This window comes from Pteropus vampyrus, unplaced genomic scaffold (genome assembly GCF_000151845.1).
Source record: "Pteropus vampyrus isolate Shadow unplaced genomic scaffold, Pvam_2.0 Scaffold19, whole genome shotgun sequence".
Lineage (NCBI taxonomy): Eukaryota > Metazoa > Chordata > Mammalia > Chiroptera > Pteropodidae > Pteropus > Pteropus vampyrus.
The window spans coordinates 2,283,342-2,303,822 of NW_011888800.1; the positions used below are offsets into that span (position 1 = coordinate 2,283,342).

At 33.2% G+C, this 20,481-nt stretch overlaps 1 protein-coding gene across 2 annotated transcripts in view; it reads right to left on the minus strand.

Annotated features, from left to right (window-relative positions):
- The window catches only part of DPH6 (diphthamine biosynthesis 6), a 140,150-nt gene that overhangs the window by 54,929 nt on the left and 64,740 nt on the right, over positions 1-20,481 (minus strand). For both annotated transcript variants that reach the window (XM_011354876.2, XM_023527729.1), the window contains exons 4-5: positions 4,099-4,172; positions 474-592 (exon numbers count right to left, since the gene is read on the minus strand). In XM_011354876.2, coding sequence (XP_011353178.1) covers positions 474-592; positions 4,099-4,172 — 193 coding nt within the window. The remainder of the gene's footprint in view (positions 1-473; positions 593-4,098; positions 4,173-20,481) is intronic.

Genomic DNA, 20,481 nt, shown 5'->3' on the forward strand with positions numbered 1-20,481 from the left:
ACACACACACACACACACACACACACACACACACACACTCACACACACAATTTCCCATTAAAAGGAATGTAGGCATCTTGAAGAAATGGGATCTAGGTCTGCGGCAGAAAACATATAAGATGACCCATATGTTCATAGCAACACTATTTATACAGTTATGTGCCACTAATGACATGAACTTAAATTCTAAATCCCATAAAAAGAACTTAAATGACTGTAATACAATATCCATTTTAGAGGCAGTTATATATTAAAAAAAAAAAAACAATAAAAAAACAATGAAGCTCACTAATAATTACTTTTGTAAATGGTCAAAAGCCTATTTTAAAATTTCCCTTTACTCAATTTCTTCAGCTTGTGACTTCACATTTTTATATTCTAAATCATTTTTCCTTTTTTGTTGTAACTGCTTATTAGTGAACTCAGATTATCTGTGTGGTAAGAGACAGCTCCTTAAAGGTGTGGCTACATACCCAAAGCTGCTACTTTGATGATGATTGCTTGAATGTTAGATGATATCATCTCTCGGAGCAAATCTTCTTGGTTTCTCTGCCAAAGGTAAGCTAAAGGCTGAAGATCAAGCCTTTTACACCTACATAATAAAAAGAAAAAAATCAGATCATATCTTAATGTTCTACACTTGGATCCACAGCAATTACTTTGATTTTAAACATAATGCTTCTCTCAAGGACTGTAGCATTTAAAATGCTTTTAAAAACTTGTTTTGCATAATGAAGTTTATGTATACAACATAAACATATTTAATTTCCACAGGCAGATTAGAAGTATTAATTTTAGTAAGACTCTACAAGTTTAGAAATCTATGCAAAAACACCTCCAAATGCCAATGGATGATTATTCTTGTTTTTAGAATTTCTCTGGATATCAAAATTGTGAAGCATATGCAAAATGGGCAAATAAATTTAGCCTAATAAAATCATATGTTGATTAAATTTATAATGCCTACGGTTACATGAACTATTCATATCTACTAACCGAATTAAAAAAAAAATTGACTCAATGAAAAGAAAATAATAGAACAAAAGTACAATGTTGAGCACCTAATATGCTGCAGGTATTGTACTACATATTTTATATCATGGTGCAATAGGAAAGAACATAATAAATAAATCTGGGTTTGAAACCTACTTCTTCACTCAATAGCCAGGTGATTTTGGCAAGTTAAAACTAAGCTCTTGGTCTTGAGTTTCCTAGTTCATAAAGTGAGACAAATATATTTCCTTTTAAAGTTCTAAAGAAGACTTAGAGATTAAGAAGTAAAGTCATCCTTAACTCTTCTTTTCTTCACATTCCTTATCTAATCTACCACAATGCAGAATATGATCATTCCTTACCAACACCACTGCTAACACCCTGGTCTGAGCCACCAATATCTCTCATGTCAGTAACTTCTTTCCCTATTTCCATTCTTGGCCTTTTAAAATCAGTTTTCAATACAGATGCCAGTGTGATCCTTTTAAAACATAAAACGAACCATGAGATTCCTCTGATCAAAATTCTGGCCCACCCACCCCCCTGCCCCAATCACTCCCAGTAAAAGTTCATATAATAGACCTATATGGATCTTGCCCTGGTTGGCTCTCACACCTCATCTCCTACTACTTACCCCTCACTCAACCATCACTCCTGTCCTGCTCACTCTTGACTAATACTAGCCATGCTCCCTACCTTCTTCACTTGCTTCATGCTTTTGTTTAAATATCACTTCTCGAGAACTATAATTGATTGATTAAAAGTAATATAGGTAAAGAATGTAGTATAAAACAGGTATTCAATAAAGGTCCTCAAAGCCAAGTGACTTGTTCACATCACACAGTAAATGGCTGAGATAAGATTTCAAATAAGAAATATAGCTCTAAAACCCATCATCCCTAATGTCTGTAAGGTTACCTGGTTGACTGCTCCAGCCTATACTGATCTCGATATCTCTCTCTCTCTCTCTCTCAGAAAACCCCAATACTTAGTAAATGTACCACATGTGTAGTCATTTACTCACCCATGGTTTTAAAAATATCACTATTTTTTTCATGTACACATACTCTGACTTTCTAAAAAATCAAAACCTTCCTAACTGCAAAGACTGTTTTATATAATTTTCATTTGTAAAATATCCCAGAGCATCTAGAGCAATGATCAGGCAGTTAAAACTTTTAAAATAATAAAATCAAAACTACACATGTAACATATACATTACAGTTCCTGTTCTCTTACCAATGTTTAATGCCTACTAATCAAACTAGTCTATCATTTTTAGCTAAGATTTTTTTTTTTTTATTAAAAACAAAAAACTATTCCTTTCTGTTCTTATCACAAAATTCTTGGTCGTTGCTTTGATATCCATGATCTCTTGACTATTTGTAGACTTAAGTCAAACTTCTTCACCTATTCAAATTTTTTAACAGTTCAAAATATCACGCCTCAAATATGTTTCCTCTGTAAATCACTGTTGAATTTGAGATTGTGACATTTACTAAATGCTTTACATCTTGAAAATATAATGATGCAACAGAAACTACAAATTGAAGGTAGGCTATTTCAAAACTGAGTCTGTAGACCAATGGACTCCCATTAACACTGCTTTAAAATTTTCAATGATAAAATTTTTATAGATATGTTTTTATGGTATAAAATCTAAGCATTTTAACCATGTGGTGAAATGTACCTGAGACTGGATTTTGAGAAACTCTTGCCTCTGTCCATTAGTATGTTATGGGCCCTTCTTCCATATAGCCTCCTAATCAAGGGCACATTTTCAATTGGCTTTTCGGATTTTATAAATAGATGTTAGACGTATCTACAATTGGCTACCCATAAAATCATGTGGGTTTAAACTTATTGAAAAACACAGATTTGTAAACTAAATATTTCATAGAGAAGCTGACCTAAAAATGAATGAGAATAATATTATTTCTAACATATGGCTTAAGGGACATGCAACACATCTCCATCTGTAGATTAGTTGTTCTCAAAAGTAGGCAGGTAGAATGTAAGGAAAACTTTTCAAAATACATATTTGATGTCTCCCATTTCCACCTCCACTTTCCAGAGACTCTAATATACCCCCAAATATGAGATCATCAGATTCCACTTCACATAATTATGCTTTGCCTTGCAATCTCTTCATTTACTTGTAAAATTCTGTATTTTTAACTGCTTTAAATTCACTATAGAACTAGAGAAAATAAATACAAATTTAAATTTAAGTTTTCACGTCCATTAATATGCAGGCATTTAATGAGATAGTCAATACGAATGTTTCTTTGTTAAGAATACAAAACCATTACATAAATATAAGTTGTGTTCAACATTAATACTGGAATGCACATTTAATCTTTTGCTAATGTAACTGCATATAAAATCTCCATACAATATTTTACTTATCCAAATAAATAAAAAATAAAAAATAAATTCACATGGTGTTTTGCCAAATCAATATTAAATAATCAATATTATCATTTGCCCTTATGGTTTCTTACTAGATCAATGGAATGGACTGTTTGGGTATCTGTAGATACAATGTTTTAGTGCTACATCCCTCAGAGGGTAGGAAAGAATGGGAAGCAACAACTTAAAAATTCTTTGGAAGTTGAATGGCTTTATAAATGTCTTTTGATCATGAAATTTTTGGCCAATAACTGAATTCTAAGAACCAAAGAAGGGAAGATTCCTTAATAAGCTTTTTTTTTCTTTGAAATGTTACTACATTCCTTATATTAGATCCTGATTTTTGTTACAAATGATGAGCTAAAAGAGATTAAAAGGGTGTACCAATTCAAATAAGGAAAAATTGAAAATAATGCTTTTGACTGACTTTAAAAATCTTTGCCTCAACTTTTATTATAAGTAATTTAGTTTTCCTTAGGTAAGTAAGTTAAGAGTTTTCTCCATGTATGGCATAAGGGTAGAAAAAAAGGGAAAGTGCAATTTTGGTTACTTAGGTAAATACATACAGTTAATTTCATGGGGCATGTAGAATATCATAACTACTTGTTATTTGAAAACTATCATATTATTTATTTATTTATATCCTTAAAATATATGTAATTTAAAAATATAAGAGAATTAATGTTCTCTTACACGTTTTCTACTCGAACATGCTGATAATCAGAAAGTATAGCACCTACTGATATCCCTTCTACTTCTTCTTTTTCCTGAAAAACAAAGGAAAAAAATATAACTTTAAAAATAAACATGTGACTTTGCATCATGCTATAAAAATTATAAATGAACTGTGTCTCATCTAGAAAACCACCTTGAAGTAGAATAATTTATTGAAAATGCAATCTATATTCAGGAAAAAGAATACATATATTTAAGTCATCCTCTGAGCTGTGGGGAAAATAATTATTCCTTTTACTTGAAATTCAAATAAGTAGAGACCATTTTCCACTGAAAAGGCAAAAATTTAGGCAGCATTTCCAAAATGTTTTCTCACAACATATTTTTAAAGACTCACTGATGTTCAATGGAAATTTCTGAGAAATTTCTATTTAAGGACAATATTTTCCCAGGTTGAGTAACTTTTTTTTCTTTTTTAATTAAGCAATGACATAAGTAGGTAAGGGAACACAATGATTTTTATCTGTATTTTACAAAAAGATAATTAATATAGGAGCACCCAGGAAGCAGAGATGGTAGAGCCACTGCCTGGATAACTGTACAGTACAGAGGATAAAACAAATTCTGTGATAGAAAGGAAGTAATGAATTATTATCAACAGAATTACAACTGAGAACATCCAGCAGTATATCCAGCAGAGTCCCACAGGGAAGAGGTCTAGTCTATCCAGCATGCTCATTAATGACATGGAAGAGAATGTAAATTCCAATATAATCAAGTTTACAGATGACACAAACCTAGGATGGATTAAAAAGAAAAGAAAGGAAGATCAATCAAGTACATGGATAGATATGGACAACTTGGGGATTTGGAAGGACAGGTCTAAGATGAGATTTAATGTAAAGAAGTATAAGATAATACACTCAGGGAAGAATAATACACAATACAGGTATAAACTAGGGAACTGTTATTTAGAAAACAGATATGAAGAAAGTGACTGGGGGGTAATTACTAATAACAAACTGAACAGAAATTCTTTGACTAGATGTAAAAGAAAATCCATCCTAGCATATGAAGTGCAGAAGAAACTACTTCAGAGAGATGACTTTGTTATTAATACTCTGGTCTTTCCAAACTTAGAAACCTACAAAGAAAAACAATAGTTGTTTCACATAAAACAACTTTAATACATTGAGACACACTGAAATAACCCAGTGTGTCCTAAAATGGTGCTATAATAAATAAACAAAAATGCACAACAGGAATCGTTCTTTTTTTTTTGGAGACAAAGCCAATTCAAAATTTCCCCTCCAAAATGATAGAGAAATATCTGCCCAACCTCTCCAAAATAAAATGACTCTTTTTAGCAGATAAAGTTTCCAGGAAAAGAGCTATTTCCTTTACTTTCCTATTTCAGCAACTTCGTGAGAACATTTTCTTATAACCTTTCTCTAACCTTTGTAACCATTTTCTTTTCATAAAAGTCATTGTATTCATTAGAAAAAGACAAGGCACAGTGTTCCTCATTAAATGCAAATACGGCATCGATCAGAGTAGTGAACAGTGTTAGTGAAAGATCAAAATTTCAGTTCTGTCGTAAGAAAATATAAAGTACTAAACATTATATATGTGTGTGTGCATGTGCGTGTGTGCATGTATTTCTCTATAGATCATGGAAACAAGATAAGTGATTTTTTTTCTTAACTAAATCAAGCCACTGTTTAAGTAATACTTGGCACTGATTATCCATTCAAAATGTGCTAACATTCTATGATTTTCATTTAATGCTCAGCACAACCCTAAAATAATTATTATTTCTTCTTATGCTATATGCATTCTCCGAAATCCTCTCCTACTTCCATTTTTTATTTTCTATTTGATAATACCTAACAAATCAGCTCTAGAACTATATACTCAGCTGAATTCTGACTGTTCTTCAAAACTAGGCCTACATATAGAACGTTAATTATTTTAATGTGAGAATCTTTGACAAATAAGGGGAGTATATATCTAAAAAAAAATCTGACCTGAAAAGTAAAAAAAAAAGGCAACTAAAAATAAATGATTACAAATTATTATAGCAATAATACAAAAGAAGGTTAAAATTCTCAATAAGGGAAAACTAAAATGTGTCCAATTATAGAAGAAAACTCTTCCCTTGCAAGAAATGGAGATAAAGCTAAAGACCCAGTTTGGTTTTGCTCCTGAAAAATGTACAAAATTACTTTGAAAAACCAGTTGAGGTCAAATGTTGTAAACCCACTACTTGTACTTACCTACTCTTGATCTGAGGAAACTTGATAACCATAGTGCAAGGCAGAACTAATGGTAGGACAACCAAGAGTTCACTCAGAAGTCTATAATTTAGATATATATCTAACTAATGATTTGTTCAACAATCCTGATTACTACTACCCATCAGAAATCTATTCCTCCCACTGACTAGCTCTATGATTTTAAACAAGTTATGTAATCTCTCTGTTCCAGTTTCCTTATTCATAAAGTGAAGATAATAATAGTTCTTGTTTTATAGGGTTATAAAGATTAAGTAAAATAATTCAGATAAATAACTGTGCAGCACCTAGTAAGCACTCAGTAAATATTTTCTTGTCATTTTCATAACCTTCTTCATTGTTACTATTACTTCTATAACTACTACTGTTACTACTTCTATTATTACTACTACTGACCACCACCCCTACCACCACCACCACCACAATTACCACTATTACTACTACGGATTAAAGGCCTAACTTGACATACACAATCCTTCATTCCTGGGTGTTAACCTCCTGCTTTTTATCACTTCTCAACACTAGCCTACTGAACCTATGATGGTTAATTTTATGTATCAACTTGATTGGGCTACCGGATGCCCACATATCTGGGAAAACGTTATTTCTGTGAGGATGTTTCTGGAAAATATTAGAATTTGAATTGGTAAGCTGAGTAAGAAAGATAGTCCTAATTAATGTTGATGAGCATCGTCCAATCGGTTGAGGGACTGAACAGAATAAAAAGGCAGAAGGGCAAATTTGCTCTCTGCTTGAGCTGAGACATCCGTCTTTTCCTGCCCTCAAACACTGGCACTCCTGATTTTTGGGCCTTTAGACTTGGACTGGGATTTTGGCTCTCCTGTTTCTCAGGCCTTTGGGTTTGGACTGGAACTACACCACCAGCTTTCTGGTGCCTTCAGCTCAGTTTGCAAATGACAGATCATAGGATATAGCCTCTGTAATCAAATGAACCAATTCCTCATTATAAATCTGTATTTTCTTTCTATATCCTGTAAGTTCTGTCTCTGGAGAATCTAATTCAGACAAAGTGAAGAATATGAGCCAAAGCAAAAATATAAGGGGCTTGGCACATAAGGAATGGTCAGCGATGTGGGGGTGGCTGCAGTTGACAGGAAGTGGAAAAGGCAGAAATAAGTTGGGATCAGACTATTCAGAAACATGGCCTGCATCCTGAAAGCAACTGAGAACCCCTCCTTGTAGGACTTTTTTTAAAAAAAAATTAACTCTCCTAAGGTATAATTTACATACAATAAACTGCAGGCAGTTAAAGAGCACAATTTAATGAGTTTTGACAAATGTATACACCAGTGAAACTGCCAGGATAATCAACATACAAACTGTTTCAATTACACCCAAAACAAACCTTGTTCCTCTTTGCAGCCCAACCCTCCTGTCCTGGCTTCAGGCAACTACTAATCTGCTTTATGTCATTATAAGTTAGTTTGCATTTTCTAAAATGTTATATAAATAGCATCACATAATATATATCCTTTTGTTTCTAGCTTCTTTCATTCAGTATAATGATTCTGAGATTGATACATCTTGTGGGCATCCATAGTTCTTTCCTTCACATTCCGTTTTAATCCATTATATGGATATATCACATTTGTTTATCCCTTCATTTGCTGATGGATATTTAGGATTCCTCCAGTTTGGGGTTCTTATGAATAAAGCAGCTAAGAATTTTCCTTACGTCTTTATGAATATATGTTTTCATTTCTTTTGGGTCACTAACAATTTTAAGAAGATATGATCATATTTAGAAGAATAAAGATAAGTCTGGTAACAGTGTGACAGATTGACTAGAGAGTACAGAAAGAGAAGAAGGTGTCTAGTCCAAAAGAACTGAAGAATGGAGATAAAGGCCAAATTCTAAAAACAATTTTAGAAAAAAAAAAAAAATAGGACTCAAGAACCATTTAAACAAAGACAAAAAGCAAACACAAAGGATGGGACCGATGATTCTAGTTTAAGTGACTACTATTTAAGAAAGGAAATAAATGTCTTAAAAAAATATAATTGACCCTTGCTTGAACAACATGGCTTTGAACTGTGTGGGTCCACTTATACGTGGATTTTTTCCAATAAATATGTACAGTACTGTAAATGTATTTTCTCTTCCTTATGATTTTAATAACATTTTCTTTTCTCTAGCTTACTTTAGTGTAAGAATAGAGTATATGATATTGTTAGTTATGACCACGGAGGGAAAAGTTGCAGTCATGTTTGATGAAAGCAAGAACAAAACATTTGACATATATCACTGTCAAATTCTTCAAAGAATGAGTTTCTGATCCTCGATAAATTGAATATGATTACTCAACCAATAAATATCTATTGCTAAATTCAACATAATTAATAGAATTTGGAGAGTTGAACACATTAAATTACATTCTTGTGATCAAGAAGGCCAAAAGGTAATCAAATAGTTAAGACCAAAAGTGGAGGAAAAAAAAAGTAATGTCAGTAATAGAGAAGTTAGAGATGAAGATTGGGCTCTAAATAGTCTGGCACTTTGCTAAGCCACAGGTGCTCTCAGACACAAGAGGAAACTATTCGACTTAAGCCATTATCACTATCAATGATGGATGTATAAATTCAACTCAGGAAATAATAAAGTCAGCAATAGCATCACTGAGTATTAGAAACAGCAGTGCATAATGTCATTAAGTGTTTATATTTGTTACTGCTCTCAACAATGCTCTAAGGTAGATTTTCATTATTTTCTTTTTGTTTTGTAAATTAAGGAATGCTGAGACTTTTACAAAGTCAAGTATGATCAGATTAGCCAAGTAGACAGGGGCCCATTTGTTGCTTATCACTTTCCCCCGAATCTTTGTCAATGTGAAACCCACCTACAAGATTGCTGAGAAGCTAGTTCAGGCAGCTATTTGACCAACAAGGCTAATCCTAACACTAGTGAAGACATTTGCGAAACCAAACACATACTAACAAACTGCTACAAACACGGCTTAATTATTAGCACTACTTCTACACCTAGATGTATATAAAATGACAGTTATACCAAGGATATATTCAGAAAGAGCCAATATATCCACACACTGTTTAAAAATCCAAGGGTTGAAAACAGATGGTTGACCATGCTTCTCAGAATACATTTTTATATTATTTTTATTTATTTATTTTAAAATTAAGTTTATTGGGGTAATACTGGTTAATACGATTATATAATTTTCAGGTGTACATTATCATTTGACATCTGTATATTCCATTGTGTGCTTACCACCCAAAATCCAGTTTCCTTCAGCTACCATATATTTGATCCCCTTTACCTACTTCCCCTCCCCACTACCCTTCTATATACCAGAATACATTTTTAATTGTTAATGTGAAAGTAATCACATTACTCAGCAATCTATAAGTTTCTCCATTGAGGTTGGGACACACTATGTAGAAAACAGCAGATTATTCAAAACTGGTAATGTCAATACGCATGCACATGCTATACATGTATAAATAAAGCCTAGCCTTTCGCCTTTTAAAAAAAATTAAAAAATTTAGTTGTGATAAGCTTTTTTTTTTTTTTTCCTTTTTAATCAGAGAATGACCAAACCTTCTTTCTGGAAGAATACATGGTATATTGCTAATAGTTATAACTTACCCTAGAAAGCAGGATTAAATGAAGAATGAGAAATAGAAAAAGGGACTTCTACTTTTTACTTCATATATCCTTGTTTTTCTTGATTTTTTTTTAACCAAGAATATGTAACAGAAAATTTCTAAAAATTTACATTAAAAAGGAAAAGGATAATATTCTTGAATAAATTATTCAGTTCTACATAGAAGGAAAGCTATATTTCCCCTATAAGATTCCAGCATTTGAATATCCCGGTTTTTAAAACACTTTTGAATTCTGAGTTAGGTTACAACAGAAAAATAAACATAAACCATACTTTAGTTAATATGTTTCTGGAGAAGAGGTGAGGGGGTGAAAGGAGCTTTCAGGCCTAGAAATTTGAGAATAGCCATGAAAAGTACCAATCTTTCCCTGGACTGAGAGACACAAAAACTAATTCTAGGAAATACAGTTATCTATGTCCACAATTCTTCCTTTTTGTAAACTAAGTGAATGAGGGGGAGAAAAAGAAAGAATAAATTTTCACCTACAATGACATAGAGAAGAGCCTATACTACAGTATAAAGAGCCTATAAAGAACAGTTGCCAAAATATAATACAGTTTGCAACAAACGGAAAGAAATGCTGAGAGTCAAACCGTAATCCTCTGCCTTAAAAGCCCAGTGTAGATTTGTAACATATATATATATATATATATATATATATATATATATATATATATACAGAAAATTCTAAGAAGTTCATTAATATCTCCCAACTTGAAAAGATAAGAAATAGATATGCACTAACAGGTATTCAGACATATTCCGAAGATACTATAATTAAAACAGCATGATGCTGACCCAGAAATAGTCAAATCAATGAAACAGAACAGAATGTACACAGAAGACCTAAGTGTGCATATGCAGTATACAATAAAGTTGGCAGTGAAAATTGGTGGGAAAGGATTCTCTCTATAAAAAAATGACATTGAACAATTTGCTAACTACTTAGAATGTTAGAAATTTATATCTTTAGCCCTCAGATTTAAATACAAAATAAAGAAAAGCATAACCATCAGAATACACAGGTGAATTTTCCTGCTTTTGGGAAAACCATCCTAAACATTTAGAAAAGAAAATGAAAGCCTGAAAGATTTCACTAAGGATCATCTACTCTATCAACCAATCAACATCTATATTCAAAGATTTTGCCTCCTCCTATGAAAATAGGTAAACTGACCCTGCTTAAGTCCCTCTGCTCATGATCCCAATCCATCTGGACAGCTTGCTTAAGGACTAAACCATTTTTTTTTTCTGCACCATCATGTTCTTGTAATAAATGCTGAAAACTCATGTCGTCTTCCAGGTACCACTATTTCTTTCTATTGAAGTAAAACTTTCCAAAAGATTTTATATATTTTTCTTCATTTCCTCATCACTCATTCTCTTTTAAACCCACTCCAGGAAACCTTGGGCTCCCATCAGTCTACCAAAACCTCTCTTATGTCAACCAGTGACCACTAAGTTTGCCAAATTCAATGGTCAGTTCTCTGTCCTTACCTTACTTGATTTATTCCTCTCACCTCAATGGCTATTCCTTATTCTCCCTTATTGAGTCCTTGTCCACTTCATGATCTCTGTTTTGATCAAAAGTTAAAGTACCCAGAGCTCAGTCCTTGCCTCTCTTCCTTTCTCTAGCTACATTCATTCCCCAGCAGTTTCATCCGGTTGCATGGTTCAAAATATTTATCTATAACTTAAAAATTCCTGCTTCTCCCTGAGATACATAATCCAAATGTCTGCTCTTGTGTCCATCTGGGTGTCTACTAAGTATCTCAAAGTTTCAAAGCAAAAACCTTGACGTAGGCACATATACAGACCCTACCCAGGGATCCTTCCATCTGGCTCCCCACCTTAGGAATTGGCACTGCACATATATTATTGTTCAGGCCAAAAACCTTAGAGTGATCCATGATTCCCTTTCCCTTATGACTAACATTTAATCAAGCAACAATTCTATTAGTTTCCTCTTCTAAAAATATACAGAATCCAATCACTTCTCATCTCCTTGACCATTACAACTCTAGTTCTTAACCATGTTTCAATTGGACTACTGCAATAGTTTTATAACTGGCCTCCTAAGTCCACTGTTCTTCACTACAGTCTATCTCCACAGAGTAACCAGTGACCTTTCAAAATATAAATCAGAACATGTAGCTTTCTGATTGAAAATCTTCTAGTGGCTTCTCATACTACTTTAGAGTAATATCCAAGATCCTTGTTGATAATATATTAGGTTCTGTATGATCCGGACCCTGCCAACTTCTCTGACACCACTCCCTACTACTATCCTCCCAGTTTACCCCAATTATCCACACTGAACTTCTTGTTGTTCTTCAAGTATTTAAGCTTGTTTCCATCTCAGGTTCTAAGAAAAAAATGTATATAATTTATCAGCTAACAAGTCTATACAGTCCTAATCATCTGCCTCCATTTGGTACCTATGTGGTTGAATCTTCCATATTAAACAACCAACTGATAAAGGCCTAATATGCCATTAGTCCTATTCTAATCACCAAACGAAGTATGAAATAGACCTGCCAATATGAATTTATAACCTAGTCCTAAAGCCTTATTAATGACTACTCGTAAAATCTGTCCCTTAAGTACCAGGAATATAGACACACAAGGATAGAAATGGACTTCTACTAGAAAATGTACCCAATGTGGTGTTCTCATTCTTTTGCAAAGCTCTACCATATCACAGCTAAAAGGCTTCCAATACGCAGATCGAGATGATGAAGGCAGTCAGCCATATGGTTAATAGTAATAATTACAAGTTTAGAAGGAGGGTTTAAAGGTAGAAATCTAGACCCAAATTAGATTTGTTCACTTAACATTCATTTGTCTCCATATTGAGAAGTTGGTTCATGAAGCCAATAAGATAAATTGAAAACAAGCTGTCCTCTTATACAAATGAAATCTAAGCCTACTTATTCTAAAGATGTGAAGATATGCAGCTTGCATTTATCAAGGATATTATTTTCTTTGAAAAATGTCTCAGTTACCAGTATTATTCTGTTAATGAGTTCTTGCCTATTGAGAAAAAAAAAATGGTCTGCTGAATTTAAAGTGTTTTTCATCTGAAAGGCATTCTAACATTTTTAATATGAGCCATTCATTAAAGAAGCATACTTGCATTGTAGCTGAGTAGCGATATTTGGACTTCTGGCACATGACATTATTAAGTAAGAAATACTTGTGAATGCCAACCATGTTGTAGGGCCTGGATAACTAAATGAGAAATGTACATGGCCAGTAAAGCACTAGATGCTTTTTCCTTTTTGAAAAAAGGAGGAAATCCTGCCATTTGCAACAATATTGATGAAGCTGGAAGGTATTTTTCACTTTGGTAGAGTTACACAAGTCCAGGTTAATAAAAATAACAGAAATGAATACTGTTTTATAAGAAATAACACTGAAAGTGACAGAATTTCCAAGTGATATATTCAGGCATCTGACTAAAACTAAAGGGGACTTAGGCTTTTGTTTTTCTTAGCATAATCGATATAAAACATTTTAAAATGGAAAATGATCACCATCTGTAGTTCTTCTGTTAAACAGTGAGCTCATGATAGAGTATTAGGTCACTTATTGTAGCATTATTGTCTCTGTGAGCTCTCAAAGTTAAATGGGAAAAAAGCTGTGAAGGCTGAAAATTAAACGACAAAGAAATTGCAGAAAATCAAAATCATTTGTTACTTATTTCCATTTAAAACTAACAATATATTATTTCACTTTTGAGTCTTCATCTTAGTTGCCACAGTAAGACACCCCAGTTTTGAATAAATCACTCGTTTCTCACATACTGTGTCCCAAACTCAAAGGAGAAACTGAGATTGCTGGTGACCCTAGAACAAATTCGACCTGTATGTGAAACTGAACAGAAATCTAGAATGACCATTGCTTTTTACCTTGAGTTTCCCAAGAATGTTCTTCTTGCTAAAAAGATAAAGTGACAGTTTGAGGACTTCTATATAACTCTTTAATAAGAACAACACAAATAAACAAAGGATTAAATTGTTAATCCTTGTTGGGAGAATAAAGCAACAATCAAGAAGTATTTACTTCTAAGCAAACCAGTTTGGTGGCAAGTGTTTAATCTGTTTAGAAGCTGCTTTCTAGACTCATTTTCTAAGCTCCTATGGAAACTTATTTTGATTAGCTGGAGATAACTTTTAAAATGCAATTTATATAAAAGGAATGTTTTAAATACATTTTAAAATCATTCCAGTTACATTGAGATATAATTGATAAAACTGTAAGATATTTAAAATGTGCAATATGATTTGATATACATATACATTGTAAAAGGGTCCTCATTATCAAGTTAACACATCCATCACCTCACATATTTATCTTATTTTTATGAGAACATTTAAATTCTACTCCCAAAGCAAATTTCAATACTACAATACAGTATAATCAACTACAGTCACCATATCATACATTAGATCCTCAGACCTTATTCATCTTATAACAAAGATTGTACCACTTTACCAACCTCTCCCTATCTCCTACATCCCGCAGCACTTAACAAACCACTTTTCTACTGTTTCTATGAGTTCAGCTTTTCAAATTTTTTTTAAAGATTTCACATATAAGTGATACCATGTAGTATTTGTTTTTGTCTGTCTTGCTTAATTCACTTAGCATAATGCCTTCCAAGTTCACTAATGTTGTTGCAAATTGCAGAATTTTCTCCTTTTTTAAAGCTGAATAATATTCCATTGTATAGATATACACACTACATTTTCTTTATTCATCTGTCAATGGACACTTAGGTTATTACTACATTTTGTGAATAATGCTGCAATGTACATGAGAGTACAGATATATTTTCGAGATGAACATTTCACTTCTTTTGGATAAATACCCAGATATGGGATTGCTAGATCACATCGTAGTTCTATTTTTAATTTCTTCAGGAAAGTTCACACTGTTTTCCATAGTGGCTATACCAGTTTACATTCCAACAGTGTGCAAGGTTTCCCTTTTCTCTACATACTCGCCAACATTTATTATCTCTTGACTTTTTGATAACAGACATCCTAACAGGTGTGAAGTGATATCTCACTGTGGTTTTTGATTTGCATTTCCCTGATAATTAGTGATTTTGAGCACCTTTTCATGTATCTGTTGGCCGTTTGCATGTCTTCTCTGAAAAAATGCCTATACAGGTCCTTTGGTCATTTTTTAATTGGGTTATTTTATTTTGCTATTGAATTGTATGAGTTCCTTATATAATCCCTTATAATATATGTGGTTTGCAAATATTTTCTCCCATTCCATAGGATCCTTTTTCATTTGTCGATGGTTCCCAAGGCTGTACTGAAGTTTTTTAGTTTGATATAGTCTCACTTACTCATTTTTGCTTTCATTGTCTTTGCTTTTGGTGTCAAATCCAAAATATCACTGCCAAGACCAATATCAAGGAGTTTACCTCCTACATTTTCTTGTAGGAATTTTATGGTTTCATATTTTACATTAAAGTCTTTAACCCATTTTGAGTTGATTTTTCTGTATGATGTAAGCTAGAAGTCCAGTTTCATTCTTTTTGCATGTGGCTAGTTTTCCCAACATGATTTATTGAAGATATTATACTTTCCCTATCGTATATTCTTGGTCTTTTGTCAAAAATTAATTTACCACATGTGCATGGTTTCATTTCTAGGCTCTCTATTCTGTTCTATTAATCTATGTGTCTATTTTTACCATGCTGTTTTGATTACTATACTGTTTTGATTACTATAGCTTTGTCATATAGTTTGAAATCAAGAAGTATGATACCTCCAGCTTTGTTCTTCTTTCTCAAGACTGCTTTAGCTCTTTGGAGTCTTTTGCATTTCCACACGTATTTAAAAATTTTTATTTCTATTTCTATGAAAATTACCACTAGGATTTTGATAGGATTGTACTGAATATGTAAATCGCTTTGGGTAGTATGGACATTTTGACATTAATTCTTCCAATAAAAAAACATGGAATGTTAAATACATTAACATTGTTGAGCAACTGGACTTACATTTTTAAAAGATTAAATAGAAGTACTGAGCAGAAAGTATAAAGTTAGAAGTAGAACAACTACTTAGGGAACCCTGAAGAAATCTAAGTAAGAAATGATGAAGGCCTACACTAAGGCAGTAATTATGACAATGACAAGAATACATTTGTGATATAAGAAACAATCAACAGATTTTGGTGGCATGTGGCTGAGACAGGAATCCAGAATGCTCTCAAGTTTTTGGCTCAGTCACTTGATAGAGAGCAATGGCACTGATTTTACAAGAAATACAAAAATTTGAGGAGGAATATGATGAGTACTATTTTGGATATGGAGCCTTATGTGTCATTGGGCATTCAACAAGAGCTGATGAGTAGAGAGTGGGGTATGTAGATCGAAAAACAGGTATAACTGGGTGATATAAATGTGTACATGAGTCGTAGCTGAAGCCATCATAAGAAATGAGATCAAACAGCAAAGAAGTATAGACTGAAAGAAAAAGTAAAGACTAAAGCTATGAGGAACCGTAACATTTATAAAGTGGGCAGAGAAAGAAAGATCATGGAAGAAAACTAAGGACAAAGAAACAAATAGAAAACTAGGAGGGAGAGAAAACACAGAAGCCAAAGTCAAAGAGGTTTTATTTTATTATTTATTTTCAAAAGAGGATTTAAAAAAGAAGGAAAGTCCACAGTGCTAAGTGTCATAAAGAGGTTAAGGAGAGGAAAGATTGAGGGTAAAAAAAGAGTGAAACATGTCAATGCATTCGGTTGTTACTGACTTTAACAAGAGAAGTTTTAATAAATTTGTGTTGATAGGAACCAAACTGAAACAAGTTAAGAGAACAGGCAATGAGAAAGAAAATAAACATAAATAAATATTCCAAAAAGATCTGTTGTAAAGAGAGATGGTGCAATTGTTAGAAGGAAATGAAGGATCAGGAGGGAATATACCATGTTTAGTACTATAAGTTCATAAAATATGTTGGTGGCACCACTATGGAAAGATTCTGATATGCCATCTTCCAGTTCAGTTTTACCTCTACTAACATACAGAAACATTATCCAGTCAAGAATGACACAGCCATGAGAGAAAATATTTAATTTAAATATTAAAACAACAATTAAAAAAACAAGAAAAGACCTAAAATGCTCAGCTTTACAACATACTCAATAACAAAATCTTCTACAAATCACTTAATTCTTATGAAGAAAGCACAGTTTCTTCATAAAATACAAATGATAATATTTAGTTCATAAGGTTCTATGAGGCAACCAGTATAACATATGGTGCTCAAATAATCATAAAGGGTAATAAAATATTACTTATTCCTCACTAACTTCATTTCCTCTTTTCTCTATTTTTATCACTAACACCACCCAGTCTCAAAATTTGCAAGTGACATTAGTCTTTCCACTTTCTGCAGGTGCTCACCTAGAGCCAGATACTTGTTGAGATACAAAGACTCCCCATAACTAGTATGGCAAATTAGGCATTTCACTTACAATACTCCCACTGCAGATTCTCTTAGCTCTCCTTAGAATAATATCAATGGAGTCACCACTGCTCTCTCTACCTCTAATTTCTTCTCCCTCCAATTGATTCAACTAACAAATTTATCTTCCTAAAGTCTATCCCTTCATACTTCTCCATCTGCCAAATAAATTTATCTCTCTAATCTACATATATTTTTGTAAATAATTTACATAACTATCTACTATTTAGGATTAATGCACTAATTACCATCTCCATACCTTTGTTCTTACTCTTCTTTCCATTTGCAATTTTCTATCCATCCTCTGGTCCCAATCTTCACCAAGTGCAATCCTACTCATTCTTTACAACCCACGCAGTTATACCTGATCCCTCTGATCAGAAGTGATCTTTCTCTCCTTTTAAACCCTTTATACCTCTTACTCTGTACACTTCTTGAAGTACTTTACATGTTATTTAATATATATATAACATATATATTATATATATAAAGTTCTATTAGATTCTGTAAGCATCCTCATAGCACCCAGTCTAGTATCTTATAGTCAATCATAAAAAAATGGATGAGAATTCAGTCATTTATATGGATCCTATAATAATAAATGTAAAGAGATGTCTATTTAATTTATTATTTAGTGATATTAAAGTTATACTTTATAAAATTAGGACTCCAATGACTGTATCAGCCAAAATCCAACCAGAAAAACAGAAACCACTCTAAGAAGAATTTAAAGTATGGAGAATTAATTATATGGTGATAGAACTGAGAAATCAAATAGAGCACAGAGAAGTATCCTGGAGACCAACAACAGCAGAAAGCAGTTACTACCCCTAGGATGCAGAGACAAAAGAACTTGGGAACTAAGTACCCTGGCAGAAAATAAAAGCTCAGTGGATCTGTCCAGTAGGAGCTGAAGCCAAGAGGTGAGCCAGCCACAGCGGAGACTCCATCCAGACAGGCAAAAAGGAAAGAACAAGTGTTTCTCCCTTCTTTCTGACCTTCAGTCTCCCTAGGGGCTCCCACTGACCAAATCCAAGGGAAAGCTAGCTAATGGAAGTGAGGAAATCGAAGTCCGCTAAGCCCCCGTGGGACACCAACCAGTGCCTGAAAGGGACAAGAAATGGATAAGAAGGCAAAGAGGCCCAAGACCAGTACAATGATATTAACAGTATGTAATAATTTAAGAAAACTTAAAAAAAAAAAAAAAAGGAAAACAAGAGAAAAAAGAAAAGAACAGGGAAAACAACACTTACTACACCAAAAAAAATATAACACCATTATATTTAACTTAATTCTGACACTATCGACCTGGACATAGCATCAGATTCCACAAGTTAATGGCTCAATCCCACAAGACTGCCGATGACAAGTAGTAGGTCTGCAGGATACCCCAACTTCTGCCCAACTTTGGCTACAAATTGGAGGTCCCCATGAACATTTTGAACATTTTACATTCTGAACCTGGTGAATGCATTGCCTAGTCAATAAATAAATAAAATTAACAGCAGCATTAACAGCAAAATTCTCTAAATCTTTGCCCTTGGCAAATTTGGCAAGAAACTGATTTATAAACTAAGTTAATCTTTTCCCCTCTCTAAGAGAGAATAATTCAAGGGGAAAATTGCAATTAGCCCTGATCTACATCTTATTGCCTGAAGTGCTGTTAACAACTATAGTCACTAGGTTTAAAACTCTAGCAAAATGTTGCCACATAAACATATGGAACTGCAAAAGGAGAAACAAATACTGAGGACCAGTTATATTCTTAGCTCTTCTTTGCTCTTGATAAACTCAACAAAACAAAATAAAACAAAACAAAAACCCAGAGCTATAACCATCAAAGTTTCAAGGCAGAGACTATACTTTTCACAATTCTTTTAAGGTTAATCTGCTGATGGCTGCACATGGTCAGGCTAATTAAGTCAAAACACAGATCTATTTACCATTTTTTCCTGCAAAGATCACCTTTTAGTTATTCATTTTAGCATTCCTGAGGAAAAAAGAATGCTTACCACCAAATAGTATTCCTTTCAAACCATACTGGATACTATATAAATGCATAGAATTAAATAATTTTTTAATGTTTATTATTCATCATCAATAAGCCAGCATTATATAATTAATGAACATCAGCTCCATAATTGTACTGAAAGCAGTAAATGCATGAAATGTCTTCATTCAGAAAATCTTTGATATCAAAAGTTGTGACATAAAGGCCCAGTCCTATGAAGGGAGTAGTTAGAATACTGCTCTTCATGCTACCTGCAAACTATGACACTTGGGAGAATTGAAAAAAAAGCTTAAACAGCTACTACCATTCTTGATTTTATCTTTCCTTCTGGCTTTACCCCTGTATCTGGACAATGAAGCACCGCACCAGCAGACACTAAGTGCACAGTTATCCTGATTTCGGCTGCTGAGATTAAACATTGTATAGAAGAGTGAGAGTTAAACAAAACATGGAGATGGTCCTTTTTAGGTCTTCTTTCCACACATTAAACTGTGCATACATCCAAGAGATTGCTGGTGTGATTTCCTCATTTCAAGGTCTTATATCAGCTCTTGGGCAGCTCTAGAAATAAACCTGAAGATCAGTAATGGTTTCATAAGCTACGGACATCAATGTTTATTTAGTTTCTCTGAACTCTCTCTAAAGCTGAAGACCTTCTGAAATCATAAAACTGGAGAACCTAACTGGAGCTAGCATTCCAAACTTGCTGAGGTCTTTCCAGACCAAGCACTGACTAAGAAAAAAAAACAGTTACAGTTAAAGAGACAGCATTGCTATTGGGGACACATTGATTAAAATGAATTATATATTTCTTAGGTTGAGTCATTGATATTCAGTGGTCAATTACAGAAAGGAAAACTTTTCTGATGCAGTTGCTAAAAAAACAGAGCATTTTAATGTTGTTTTGAAGCATTTTGTATTTTGCCAGTTGTATTATGTTTACATTTTAATATCA